A 15,923-nucleotide genomic window follows, 5' to 3' on the forward strand; every position below is an offset into this window, starting at 1 on the left:
ATTATATGTGAAGAATAATTTTGGTGAAATATGTTTTGTTCTGTCTCCTTTTATGAAGTCACCTTTCAATTGAGCTATGCACGCGGCATTGTCTTCGAATATAACTGTGGGTACTTTGACATTATTTTACAGGCTGCATCTTTCTTTGATGAACTGTATCATCTATCTCAACCACACACACTCTCTACTTTCTTCATCAATTGCTATTATTTTAGCATGATTTGAAAAAGTAGCAACAAGAGACTGCTTTGTAGATCGCCCTGATATAGCAGTTCCTCCGTGTGTAAATAGATAGCCTATTTGCAATCGAGCTTTATGTGGGTCTGATAAATAACCTTCATCTGTATAACCAATAAGGTCTGCACAACTCTGTTAGTATAAAACAAACTCATATCAATGGTACCCTTTAGGTATCGCAAGATATGTTTGATACCATTTTAATATCTCCGCATTGGAGATGAACTATACCTTGCTAGTAAATTAACAAAAAATGTTATATCAAGTCTGGTTGCGTTAGCAAGATACATAAGTGCACCAATAGCATAGAGATATGGTACTTCAGGACCAAGAAGTTCTTCATCCTCTTCTGGAGGTCGAAATAGATCTTTTTCCACTTCAAGTGATCAAACAATCATTGGAGTACTTAATGAATGTACTTTGTCCATGTAAAATCGTTTTAAGATTTTTTCAGTGTAGGCAGATTGGTGGACAAAGACCCCGTCTGCTAAATGTTTAATTTGCAGACCTAGACAAAGTTTTGTCATTCTAAGGTCTTTCATCTCAAATTCTTTCTTTAGATATTCAATCACCTTTTGGACCTATTCAGGGGTTCCAATGAGATTTTTATCATTAACATAAACGCAAAGTATAACAAACTTTGATTCCGTTTTCTTAATAAAAACACATGGACAAATGACATCATTTATATAACCTTTATTTATCAAGTACTCACTAAGGCGATTATACCACATACGCCCTAATTATTTCAGACCATATAATGATCTTTGCAATTTGATTGAGTACATCTTCCAAGACTTAGTACATGTTTCAGGCAATTTTAATCCTTCTGGGATTTGCATGTAAATTTCATTATCAAGTGAACCATAAAGATAAGCTGTAACTACATCCATTAGATGTATTTCAAGATTTTTATATACAGCTAAACTGATGAGATATCAAAAAGTTATTTCATCCATAAAAGGTGTATATGTTTTTTCATAATTGACTCCGAATCTTTGAAGAATCTTTGTGCAACATAAAAATTACGGTGATTGGCCTCATTTTATGCGAAAACGAAATGAGAGAAATGAAATTATAAGATACAAGACACGCCTTGTTGCATAAGGATTCTCTCAAAGACCCGGGGTCAATTATGAAGAAACATATTCACCTGTTATGGATGGAATAACTTTTTGATATCTCATCAGTTTAGCTGTACATAAAAATCTTGAAATATATCTAATGGATGTAGTTACAGCTTACCTTTATGGTTCATTTGATAATGAAATTTACATAAAAAATTTAGAAGGATTAAAATTGCTTGAAGCAAGTACTAAGTCTCGAAAGATGTACTCAATCAAATTGCAAAGATCATTATATGATCTGAAATAATCAGGACGTATGTGGTATGATTGCCTTAGTGAGTACTTAATAAATGAAGATTATATAAATGATGTCATTTTTCCATGTGTTTTTATTAAGAAAACGGAATTAGAGTTTGTTATACTCGCCGTTTATGTTGATGATGTAAATTTTATTGGATCCTCTGAAGAAGTCCAAAAAGCGAATGAATATCTAAAAAAAGAATTTGAGATGAAAGATCTTGGAAGAACAAAACTTTGTCTGGGTCTGCAAATCGAATATTTAGCAGACACCGCCTTTGTCCACCAATCAGCTTACACTGAGAAATTCTTAAAATGATTTTACATGAACAAAACACATTCATTAAGTACTCCAATGGTTGTTCGATCATTTGAAGTGGATAAAGATCCATTTCGACCTCCAAGAGAGAATGAAGAACTTCTTGGTCCTGAAGTACCATATCTCAGTGCTATTGATGCACTTATGTATCTTGATAACGCAACTAGGCCTGATATAACATTTACTGTTAATTTGGTGACAAGATATAATTCATCTCCAACGCGAAGACATTGAAACGATATCAAACATATTTTGCGATACCTAAAGAATACCATTGATATTTATACTAACAAAGATTGTGCAAACCTTATTGGTTATGGAGATGCAAGTTATTTATCAGACCCACATAAAATTCGATCTCAGATAGACTATCTATTTACATATGGCGGAACTGTTATATCATAGCGATCTACAAAGCAATCTATTATTGCCACTTCTTCAAATCATGCTGAAATAATAGCAATTCATGAACCAAGTAGAGAATGTGTATGATTGAGATCTATGATACAGTTCATCAAAGAAAGATGTGGCCTGAAAAATGATGTCAAAGTACCCACAGTTATATTCGAAGATAATGCCGCGTGCGTAGCTTAATTGGTGACTTCATAAAAGGAGATAGAACGAAACATATTTCACCAAAATTATTCTTCACACATGATCTACAGAAAAATGGTGATATTGATGTACACAAGTTCGTCCGAGTGATAATTTTGCAAATTTATTCACAAATACATTACCAACATCAACTTTTGAGAAGCTAAAGTATAAGATTGAAATGTGTTGTCTACAAAATATCAAATGAAGTTTTCATCAGGGGAAGTAAAATACGCGTTGCATTCTTTTTCCCTTAACCAAGGTTTTTTCCCACTGGATTTTCTGGTAAGGTTTTTAATGAGACATCATTCAAGGCGTATTATCAGATGTGTGTACTCTTTTTCCGTCATTAAATTTTTTTCCCACTAAGTTTTTTCTAGTAAAGTTTTAACGAGGCACAACATCTATGAATGTTTATGATAACTATGTATATTTGTTCTTTTACTAGAATATTTTTTTACACATAGACATCCAAGGGGGAATGTTATAAAACTTGTGGATGTTCCACTTTCTTTGTGGAATCCACTTAAAGAAAAAAAAATATACCCTCTCCCTTATCTCTTTGCTCTTGAGGCTATAAATAGCCTTCTTTAGTGTGTAATACAAACACACTCAATTTTATCAACTCTCTCTTTCTCTTTTACTATCCCTCATTCTTATGAATTTGTTAAGCTAATTTATTTTACGATAAGTAATAATATCTTAATATATATTCACACTTACAAATCAACTATGAATAATGAAAATTTTCATTTTAAAATGATAACCAACGACTGGCTGCATTAATCCGCTTATTATCAAGAGATGTAATCCTCCACAATATTTATGGATACAAAACTTTTAATTTTGAAAGTGGGAGACATACATTCCCTAATTATGATGAAATTGAAGTGGTCCACTTATTTTAGACTTCTTTAAATTTATTTCAAAATTAGTTTTGGATTATGAAATTTCAAATATAACTTCAAATTGTATAGTTATATTTTTGGGAAATTACTCAAAATTTTGTATTCACTTTTTTACTTTCACTATAAATACTTTTTCGATAATATATTTTGCTTACTTATGGAACATCGTAGATTTTAGTAACCAATTCATTCTTTTGACCGTTTACTATAAATCTAATTAATTTCCTAATTCAAAAAGTATTTACATGGAAGATAAAAGAAAAAGTAAGTTGGCTATTTATTTTGGGCTATAAAATCAATAGTTCTAGCGGTTAGCTTGTTTCTTTCAAACTTGTTTCTCATAACTAAAAAAGATCATAAAGATAATATACAAGGTTGTTTTATTTAATCGTTATTATTTCAAGATCAATCTATTACTTGTATGGATGAAGAATTTCCTTTTTTAAAAAAAGGTTTGTTATTCTTTTCTTTCAAAATTTTGTTTTTCTTCCAAATTGCAGTGGCATACTAATTGTGTATATAATAAAGCCAAATTATTGTAACAACTAGACAGTTATATATAGTAATGAACTAATGATAAAGTTATAAAAGTCTCTTAGCTTTATTCAATGAAGCTGGAATAGTGGTCATAAAAGGACAATGAGATTCATGATTTAAAGTCACCTTTTTTGCACAAAAAGAATCTTTTTTTATTCTTAGAAAAAATGCACTTAACCATAAGTATAACATGTTTGACCAAGGTTTTGAGAGACCAAATATATTCATTTTTTCCATATAACAATCCACTTTTATGACAATGAAGGCAACAACAATAATAACATATTCAATGAAATTTCACATGTCAATGAGATTCGAGTAGAGTAAAGTGTACGATCTTATCTCTACCTTTGGACAGAGAGACTGTTTTTGAAAGACCCTTGATTCATTCTAGGTATGACATTGAATTATATTTTCGAGGAATGATTGTTTGTAATTTTCACTTCATAATCTCTTAGGTTCAAGCCGTAGAAAATAAAAAAAATCCTAATAGACAAAAAGCTTTGCCAACCCCTTCAATGGACCTTAGATATCGCGAATCCAGATTAGCAGGACTAAATGACGGAATCCTGATAGAGAGAGTTATTCTCTTTAATGGATCGTAGCTAGGTAACACGAATTCAAATTAATTAAATTTCAAAGCGGATATCATCCAACGGATAAGAGAGAAAAAAGAAGAAATTTGTTAGACAAATCATTGAATTATGCCTCACATGGTAGAGTGAAACACTTATAAATATATCCACAATAAGATATATAGAATCACCAAGAAACATTCTTTTTCTTTACCAAAGTCATTTTTGTTCTAATGAAGATGAATATACTTTTCTTATTCCAATGGCTTCTCTTATTGATCTTCACAAAAACCTCATCAATTTCTTCTAAACCCAATAAAATCCCAAGACTCACACCACTTATTGAAAATATACTTCAAGATTCTAATACCCTTTCTTCTTCAACAATAAATGATCTTCCAAAAGAATTTGAGACTTATTACTATACACAAACACTTGATCATTTTAATTATGGACCAAAAAGTTATTCAACATTTAAGCAAAGGTACATAATTAATTCTAAGTATTGGGGTGGTTCCAATTCAAATTCTCCAATATTTGCCTATCTTGGTGCTGAATCTTCTATTGATGGAGACCCTCTTGGTATTGGATTTCTCACTGAATTTGCCCCTCAATTTAAGGCTCTTCTTGTTTATATGGAGGTAATTAATATAAATTCATTAATTATATTCCATCAAGTATATGTATCAATTAAACTACAACTCTCTTATTTTGCTTTGTTTTGTCATGTGTTTTTGGTAACTAAAACTCAGTTAGTGTTTGATCATAAATTTTTAAAAAAATTATCTTTGAATATCTGTTTGGCCATAATCTGATCTCATCAAATATTTTCGAGTTATCAAAAGCTGGCTAGCCCAGACTAGCTTTTGGGACTTCTCTCACAAAATCTTAAAAAAATTCAAGTAAAATGCATGTCTAAAAACAACTTCAAAAACTCAAATAATCAAGTTTTAAATTTTAATTTTAAAATTTATGATCAAATGAAAGCGTCTTGAAAATGGAAAAAAGTATTATGAGTACTGTTTCCTTATGGTGGAGCCATCCTTACTTAGAGGTGGTGATGGAGTCGGAATTGGCCTCGTTTATATCTTCGATGCAAGAGCACTCGATCAGTGAGCTATATATATAGTAGAATATTGTCTATAATTTAGTCCAAGTTGTGGTGGTATATATTCTTGTTTTTGGGGTCAAAATGATTTATTATGAATAGATAGTAGATTTTAAATTTCGTTAACTTCTATCACTGTACATACTATATGTATATGTTACGTTAAATTCTCTTAGCTTTTCTATGCATTTCCTTCTTTATATTTTGATCTCACTCGGTGAAATTCTTGGTTCCGACACTAATACTGTTATTAGTGAATTTGTTAGAACATGAATTTTGATTAGTCGGATCAAAGACTTTTGTGCCTTATTTATTTATTTTTTTGCATACTCTTTTTCAGCATAGGTATTATGGAGAGTCAAGACCATTTGGGACAATGGAAGAAGCTCTACAAGATGAAGATACTAGAGGATATTTCAATTCAGCACAAGCTATAGCTGACTATGCAGAGCTTTTGTTACATATTAAAGAAAAATATTCAGCAAAAAATTCTCCAATTATTGTCATTGGAGGATCCTATGGAGGAAGTAAGAAATAAAAACAAATTAAGATTTTTTCCAGAAAATATTTTTTTAAATTTCTATAGACGATTGATCAAAAATTTTATAAAATATTTTCTCTAGAAAAATTATTAAAAATGAGGAAAATGACTTTTTCAGTGAAAATATAGGAAAAATAAATTTAAATTAATTAGTAGCAGTTCAGATTGATTTTGTCATTCCAACATTCAAAGCAACACACTTCATTTTCACCCTATCCTTACCCCAGTACCCCCAACCTTCGTAATATCTATCTAGATTATATACAAATATTTGTAAATTCAAGAAAACAATTTTCATGAAAAATATATATTTAATTTTCTTTCGGTAAAGCACACCCTCTTAAAGTTTGAATTTAATTAAAACTCTTTCTATAATTTTTTTCTAATTATTTATTATTTTGCAGTGCTTGCTTCTTGGTTTAGAATGAAGTATCCACATATAGCTCTTGGTGCTTTAGCTTCATCAGCTCCAATTCTTTATTTTGACAATATCACTCCACAAAATGGATATGATTCAATTGTGTCTAGGGATTTTAAAGTAAGAAAATTATTTAATTTAATTTTTTTGACTTTTAATAAGTCCTTTATTATTTTATTTTTTGAACTAACATGTTAATTAATTTTTTAATTATTTCAGGAAGCTAGTAAGAGTTGTTACCATACTATAAGAAAATCATGGCCAATAATTGACAAGATTGCTTCTAGAAAAAATGGACTCTCCTATCTCAGTCGGAAATTCAAGACTTGCTCGTAAGAGTTTAAGTTATATATATCATCAGGATTTTTATATTAGTATGTTATTTTTATTTGTCGTAGTAAATTATTTTTCTTATTTACGTGTAGATATTTTTTGGATTGTTTGATGGTGTACTCAGTGTAAAGAGTTTTACATCATTAGATACCTTTATTTATTGTAGTAACCAGTGTTAATATTATGATAATACATTTTTTGTGCACGAATTATTCACACTATCAGCGTGAAAATATTTATACTATCAAGTTATTTTTATCTGTTGTAGCATGCAACCTATTTTATTTTGATCATCAGAAATCCTACATTTTTAAAATACACATCCTTTAAGAGTATAGGAACTTCTTTTTTGCACGAATTATATATATAAACATGCATGTATCGTTAATGTAAGTAATTTTTATACCATCAGTTCTAATTATATTTATTATAGCATGCAATACATGTCTTATATTCAAAAGTACAAATCTCACATTTTTTAAAAACTTACCTATATGATATCATTTGAGTGATCTAATATGGTAATATCTTTTTAGTTCATAAATTGTATATATGCATTAATATTGTTAGTATAAGTAATTCACCATCAAATCACTTTTATATATCTGTTTTAGTGTAATTTTTCTTTAATTCTTTTTTTATATATATATTTATTTAGTCTTGATTTTTTGGAATTTCAGGAAGTTGAATGATTCATATGAGTTGAAGGATTATTTAGATACAATATATTCTGTGGCTGCTCAGTATAACAAGCCACCAAATTACCCAGTGACAGTAGTTTGTGGAGGAATTGATGGTGCACCAAAAGGAAGTCATATTCTTGATAGAATTCAAGCTGGAATTGTTGCATTTAAAGGAAATTCATCTTGTTATAACACAAATTCCATGCCTAGTGAAACAGGTTTGGGATGGAGATGGCAAGTAAGTAACACTAATAATTAACACTAATTTATTCGAAAATTTAAGTTATAAACACTGATTCTATAAAGATATATATGTAGTTTACATGTACTATATCAGGATAGAATAGGTTAGTTAGTTACTATTTTTATCAGGTTTTCAATTAAACATATTTATAATTACTTTATAAGTGATCTGATTGTGAACGCCTGAAAATTTGACCTATTAGTCATTTAACGTGGATACTCATGACTTTGGAGATTAGGGTTCAAACTACAGTTAAAACAAAAAATATAGATGATTTTTTTCCATCTGTTGAGTCTTGATAGGGCCAGAGTTGCTCGAGACCTATGATGGGGAGGCAACAGGTACCTAATCATGAGTACCTAAGGCTTAAGGGTGTGGCTTAGAGTGATCAATGAAGTCGGGGCAAATTTTGGATAACATGATCCTAATTAATTTCAGTAGAAACAAAAATATTTGGTGATTTTTTTTATTTGTATAAATCTTGACGGAGCTAGTAATAACCACTTGATTGTATGGACCTAAGGCTACGTACGATAACCTCGAGGTCAATGAAATGGATGCAAATTTCGGAAATTTAGGGGTTTAAACCGTAGCAAATACAAAGAATACTTTTTGATGTCTTCATATATTTGTCTATCTCTTGATAGATAGAGTTATATTTGTTATTATATTAATTAAAAAAATAAGTACTGCATAATAAAATAATTGAGATATGAACAAACTGACTCGTTTTATTATTTTGTAGACATGCAGTGAGATGGTGATGCCTATAGGGCGTGGGGAAAATGACACAATGTTCTTTCCAGCTCCTTTCAATTTGAATGAGTTCAAAAAAGATTGCAAGAGCCAATATGGTGTCTCACCTCGTCCACATTGGATCACAACTTATTATGGAGGACACGTATGTATACTTATTTCTCATACTTTAATTAGTTACATATTGTAATCTCATTTTTTTTTATTTTCGACCTAATGTATAATTATAACACGTGGTGATGCACGTGCAATTCGCATAATTCAGATTCGTGTTATTAGAAAGCTATGTTGCTTGTACTACTACATAATAACGACGGGTGTATGTTAGATTTTTTAAAGATAGTGCATTTTGTAAAGATTTTTAAAAAATTCGAACAATATAGTCAAAAACTTTTACTTTAAAAATAAAATACATTCTATTAAAGGAGACTTTATTCTCATCAAGGCTCGAATCCAAAACCTCTTACAACAATCTTTCATTAAGCTTGTTTTGTCATGTTACTTTTTCTTATACTATATTAGATTTGTGAACTTACTAAATGAGTGAATTTTGCAGGACATAAAATTAATTCTTCATAAGTTTGCTAGCAACATCATTTTCTCTAATGGGCTAAGAGATCCTTATAGTAGTGCAGGGTACGTACACCCCCACCCCTACGTCCACACAATTATTTTTTTCCTTTTTCTATTTGGTTTTATTTATTCTTACACTAATATTTTATTTTATTTTCTAATTTAGGGTTTTGCAAGATATATCTCCTAATCTACAAGCTGTCTACACACGTAACGGTATGCCATTTACTTACTTTCCAAAAAAAGAAATTAGTAATAAAGGAACTCATGTTGTTTGTTTTGGTAGAATTGGAAATGTTATTGAAGGCATCAACATCAATAATGAATTTTACAATTATGTGAAAAAGATATTTACTTCATTATTAGATTACTTATAAGATAATAATAAATAATTTTTTAAAATATCACGTATAAATAAACAAAACTTATGATGAAATGGATAGAATCCTTAATTAGCTTTCACCTGTAATAAGAGATTTTGGATTTATGAATCATGGAAATAATCCTAATAGCAACAGCTTCATAGGAACAACGCCTATTGGCCACTTTTTTGCCACGTCTTTAAAAAATAGTCATTGTCATAAAATTCAAAAATTTCACGAGTAAAACTCAATGACAATGACTAACTTTAATTTACAAGGGCTGAAAAGTGGCTACTTTGTTAACGTTGCACGAGCACTTCCCCCTTTAATGTGCAAAAAAAAAAAACGTGAATCTAGATTAATTGAGACCTCCATATAAGTAGTGAACGTCGAGTGGAAAATAAATAAAAAACTTTTTTTTCTTGGAGATATATGTTGACTCTAATTTCTTCTTATTTCCTTTTTTTGTGTGTGTAGGTTCTCATTGTCTAGACATTCTTACTAAAAAACCAACTGATCCAGAATGGCTAATCATGCAAAGGAACACAGAAGTTAAAATCATGGAAGGATGGATAACAAAGTACTATGCTGATCTTAAAGCCCTAAAAAATGGCAAAATGCACTAATTAATTAAAAAAATTAGTCCATTTATTGTATTTTCAAAAGTATAATTAATATAAATTAAGAAATAAAAAGGAGAAAAAAATGTTCTCTAATATTGATGAATTACATGTTTGAAGCAGAACTAGCAAAGTTGTTCTCTTTATTCCTCTCTAAATTTTACTTCATAATCATCAAGAAATTAAATTAATATATTATCATAGTATTTAAGTTTTATGTAATGATAGTGCCAAAAAACAAATCACACGAGCACAAAAATTTTAATTTGTGACAGTAGACTATAGATGTCACGTATAACGAGATTTAATTACCTATATAATATCGAAATATTTTTTAGGATTTAACTTACAATTTCAGTAGAACTTGATAATTTTAACTCAGACTTTATATTTTGTGTCGGAAAAAAATATAAACTACTTTAGGCTATCTGTCACGGCACACATGCACACATATTAAATTAAATTCTCTTATTATTTCTTTTCTTATTAAATTGTTAAATTAAATTTTTTTATAACACGTTATCAGCACGAGCCTCCATCACTTTGAGCAATTTTAACAAGGTAACAAAAGAGTAAGAATTTTATTTTCTTAAAATGTCAAAAATCTCTAAACTTGAATTTGTTGCTCTTGATATATCTGGAAAAAGCTATTCATCATGGCACTAGATGCCGAAATACTCCTAGAATCGATGGGTCTGACAGACACCATAAAAAATGACAATACGGCATCTAGTCAAGACCGTATCAAAGCCATGATATTTCTCCGCCACCATCTTGATGAGGGGTTAAAATTATAGTACCTCACATTAAAAGATCCTCTTAAACTGTGGAAGAATCTAAAAGAAATATATGACCACCTGAAGTTGGTCATCCCTCCACAGGCACGTCATGATTGGTTAAATATGAGACTAATGAATTTTAAAATTATAACTGGATATAATTCTTCCTTGTTTAGAATTATATCACAGTTAAATTTATGCGGAGAATAAAATTACTGAGCAAGACAAACTTGAAAAAACATACTCCACATTTTCACCCACGAATATGCTCCTGCAACAGCAATATCGCGAAATTTTTTTTAAAAAATATTCTGAATTACTTTCTCACCTTCTTATTGTTGAACGCCACAATGAACTGTTAATGAATAATCATGATAGTCAGCCCGTTGGTTCTGTTATGTCGAAAAATGGACAAAGTGTAAAATTAATTTCATCTTTATAAGAAAAAATCAATTTTAGTAAAAAAAGAGTCGTCACTTAATTTTTTAAAGAAATTAAGAAAACTTAATTTAAAAGACTCTAACAGATTTAAGTCTTAAAAATTTAGAGAAAAGGGTACGAGGTTCATATTACTATTTTAAGAAGGTTTTAGCACTTAAAATAGCCGCTAACATGCGGTTATCCAACGATTTGAAATTTATTTGACTAACTTTGGGAAATATTAATTTAAAAGAAAACGAAGACTTTGAAATTATTTTTTAGAAAAATAAATAAATAAAATAAATAACAAAATTGATAAAACTTAAACATTTGATTATAATATACATGTATATATATATATATATAATTAAAGATGATTAAGACTTTGATTACATAAGAAAAATCATTTGAGCTATTTAGAATATATTTTTTTTTTAGAGAAAGACACTTTAAACTCAATTGATTTGAAAGAACATCAACTTATAAAAAATAAACTTTAAGATAATTTGAAAGAAAATTCTATTTTTTTTTAAATGTCTAACTAAAAGAAAAATACTTGAACAAAGTCATTTTTAGAGCAAATTAACACAAAAATGGTTTCTCTTTTAAGGGGAGTTCGATTAAGTCAAACCAAACTAAAAATTAACATCTAAGCAAGTATACACAATCATAAATAAATTAAATTATTACAACCCAAATAAATAGAATAACAATATAAACAAAACAAAAATCCGGCCCAATACTTAGTTTCTGTACACCTGGACTAAGATATTGGGCCACCTGTATTTTGGGCCTTTGGCCCATTTCGTTTCTGTATATCATGATTATATATAAATATATATCAATATATACAGTCATCCTTTTTCTGTATCTCCTGTATATAGATTGTATATCAGCCTATTTTCTTCCTCCGGAACCTAAAGTAAACCTCCTTTACATCTGCGTATCAGCTTTCAAAATTCGAACAAGGGTGAAGTTGACTCAAAACTCAATGATATGCGAGGATTTAGTCCAAAGATGGACTCGGATGGTGTCACATGCACCAAAATAAAATCATATAAGCTACTACTCATTTTAAATTGAACAAACAAATATAACATAATATTTTAAGACAATAAATTGAAGATTATCTTTCTATGTCAATTTGGAGAATGCAACTAGAAGTGCATATAAAGTAACATAGTGACTAATAACATGCATACATGTAAAAAATAATAATAATAATATATATATATATATAGAAATATATTCAAATAACTAAAGAACATGAAATCAACCTATACATTAAACTAAATCAAATTTTAAAGCAAGATTTACATCAATATAGTGACTAACAACATGCATACATGTAGAAAATATATATATTCAAATAACTAAAGAACATGAAATTAACCTATATAGTAAACTAACTCAAATTTTAAAGCAAGATTTACATCAATTAAGCCATGAAAAAATGAAAATTCTAACTCAATGATAACTTAAGTATATATTTATTATTTAAATCATGATAAAGAAGAAATTAAAAATATGAGAATCTATATGGTCAAACAAAACTACTAAAAAAGTCATGAACGAAATTGAGATTTTTCTTTTTTTTTTATAAGATGTCTCTACACTTTAAGCAAGACAAAATTTTTTCATTTTTTTTATTATTAATCTAATTGATTCTAACACATGCTAACTAAAAAATAATTACAAATCAACTACATAGAAGACATGAAATAATTATTAATTAAGTAAATAAAATCGAGAAAAGATTCTTACCAATTTTCGGGCAGCGATTGAGACAACGAATTTGAGGGCGATGAACTCCTTTAACCTATCAAGAAATGAGAGAAAGAACTAAAAAAATGAAAAATCCGAGACTAAACTTTTTTTTTTTATGATTTTCTTTTTTATAGTATTATGTTCTTGCTTCCTTTTTTTTTTCTTCTTGTATGTTGATGAATATTGATGATTGTAGATTAATTCTCCTTTTTGTTCTTCTTCCTTTCTCTCCTTTTTTTTTGTGTGTGTTCTTGATTTTATTTTTTGTGTGTGTGTTCTTGGTAAAAAAAAATGGTGTCTCTCTCTTTCTTGTTCATCTTTTTTCTTTATGAAGAAGATGAAGATGTCTTTTAAAAAGAATGAGGTTGGTGAGAATAATAATGAAGTTTTGATTAATGATGGGTTTGGTGGGGTGAAAAAGGAAAAAGAAAAAAAGGAACAGAAAAAAGATGAAGATAGGAGAATGATGATGTTTGGGATTTTAAGAAAAGGTGGTTTAGGTGGGATTGGGAGGTGGAAAAGGAAAAAGTAGAAAGGGGTGGGTTAGTATTGTATAAGTATAATATATGTATTGTAGTAAGTTGGTGTTGGGCCAAAACTATTATAAGAATTGGGCTTTAGGTGAATAGGTGTTAGAATATTGTAGTAATGTAGGTTGTTGTTGTTATTGGACTTGTAGAGAGTGGATGACAATATTGGATTGGATGAATTTGGGCCCAAATTTTGAGTTTAAAAAAAATGACTTGAAATTTGGTTAAGGGTGGAGTGAAAAAGAAATGGTTAGATTTATAAGAAAAAATTACTATATGAAAATTAATTTCGTTTGTGAAGGGTCAAAATTGGGTATCAACAGGTTCTTTGTCATTTCCTGAAGTGAATCGGGTAAACTATAACCAACAAGAAAGAGGTCAAGGCCCCAGTCATGGTCGTGGTCATGATCGAAGAAGAAATTATAATCATGATGCTCGGCTGGCACCGAGAAAGGATCAGCAATACAAAACGAAGAATGAAAAGTCAGAAGCTATACCAAAAAAAATTCAGAAGGTATATGTCATAGATGTGGAGGTATGGGGCACTGGTCACGGATCTGCCGGTCATCAAAACGTCTGGTTCAGCTATATCAGGCATCTTTGAAGAGGACATAAAATAATCAAGAGACAAACTTTATCTCTAAAGATAATATTGAGCATATGCATCTGGATATAGCTGATTTCTTTAATTTTCCAAAATAAAATATGAATATTGATAACTCTAATAATATTTAAATATTTTTTTTTATTTGGTTTGTACTAAATAATATGTTTGTATTTTTCTAATCCATGTAAATAAATAAAATTTGAGTCATGTATTAATTATAATATTTACCTTATTTCTTTTTGAAGAAAAGTATGAATATGCCTCAAATTTTGTTTGGATCAATGATCAATCACGAGGATATTTGTGTAACTGATAGTGGAATAACTCATGTCATTTTTAAAGAAGAGAAATATATTTCCAACTTGCTTAGAAGAAAAATAAAAGTTACTACAATTTCTGGTAATTCAAAAAAGATTGAAGGCTCCAGAAGAGCTACTATATTTCTTCCTAAGGAGACAAAGATTGTTATAAAAGATGCATTGTTCTCTTCTAAATCCCCTAGAAACTTATTAAGTTTTAAAGATATCCGCAGAAATGGATATTATGTTGAGCCACTAAATGAAATGTATATTGAATATTTTGGTATAACCAAGAGTGTTTTAGGCCATAAATATATTTTGAAAAAATTATCAACTTTGTCGTCTGGCCTATATTATGCAAAAATTAGTGCAATTGAAGCACATTTGATCGTAAATCAGAAGTTTACTGATCTAAATACATTTGTGCTATGGCATGATTGGATAGGTCATCCTGGATCAATAATGATGAGACGAATTCTTAAAAATTCAATTGGGCATGAATTTTCATGTGCTGCTTGTTATCAAGGCAAATAAATTACTAGACCATCAACCCTGAAGGATGGTATCGAATCTCCTGGCTATTTAGACCGTATACATAGAGATATATATGGACCTATTCATCCACCTAGTGGATTATTTAGATATTTTATGGTCCTAATAGATGCATCATTTAGATGATCTCATGTGTGCCTGTTATCATCTCGCAACCTGACATTTGTGAAGTTGTTAGCACAACTAATAATATTAAGGGCGCAATTCCCAAATTATCTAATTAAGGCTATTCGCCTTGATAATTCTGGAGAATTTACATCCCAAGCTTTTGATGATTATTGCTTATCAATTGAGATAAAAATTAAACATCTTGTTGCTTATGCTCATATTCAAAATGGCATTGCAGAGTCATTTATTAAGCATCTACAATTGATAGCACGACCCCTACTAATGAAAACAAAATTGTCAATTACTATTTGGGGTTATACAATCTTACATGCAACAGCACTTGTACGTCTCAAACCGACAAATTATAATAAATACTCTCCATCACAATTAGTATTTGGTCATGAGCCAAATATAGCCCATCAACAAAATTTTGGTTGTGTAGTATACGTGCCTGTAGCACTACCATAATAAATACTGTTTGGGGTCATATTATCTTACATGCAGCAGCACTTGTACGTCTCAGACCGACAAATTATAATAAATACTCTCCATCACAATTACTATTTGGTCATGAGCCAAATATAGCCCATCGACAAAATTTTGCGATATCTAAAGGTTACCATTGATATGAGTTTGTTTTATACTAATAGAGGTTGTGCAGACCTTATTGGTTATGGAGATACATGTTA

General features: G+C 29.6%; 1 protein-coding gene across 1 annotated transcript; it reads left to right on the forward strand.

Annotated features, from left to right (window-relative positions):
* The first annotated feature begins 4,710 nt into the window (after nt 1-4,710).
* LOC129902710 (uncharacterized) lies at nt 4,711-10,278 on the forward strand. The gene is made up of 9 exons (XM_055978080.1): nt 4,711-5,175; nt 5,983-6,169; nt 6,588-6,721; nt 6,821-6,933; nt 7,615-7,855; nt 8,607-8,762; nt 9,174-9,253; nt 9,357-9,406; nt 10,030-10,278. The coding sequence occupies exons 1-9, from the start codon at nt 4,768-4,770 to the stop codon at nt 10,176-10,178; spliced, it is 1,518 nt and encodes a 505-aa protein (XP_055834055.1). The 5' UTR covers nt 4,711-4,767; the 3' UTR covers nt 10,179-10,278.
* The last annotated feature ends 5,645 nt before the right edge of the window (nt 10,279-15,923 follow it).

This window comes from Solanum dulcamara, chromosome 9, assembly GCF_947179165.1.
Source record: "Solanum dulcamara chromosome 9, daSolDulc1.2, whole genome shotgun sequence".
Lineage (NCBI taxonomy): Eukaryota > Viridiplantae > Streptophyta > Magnoliopsida > Solanales > Solanaceae > Solanum > Solanum dulcamara.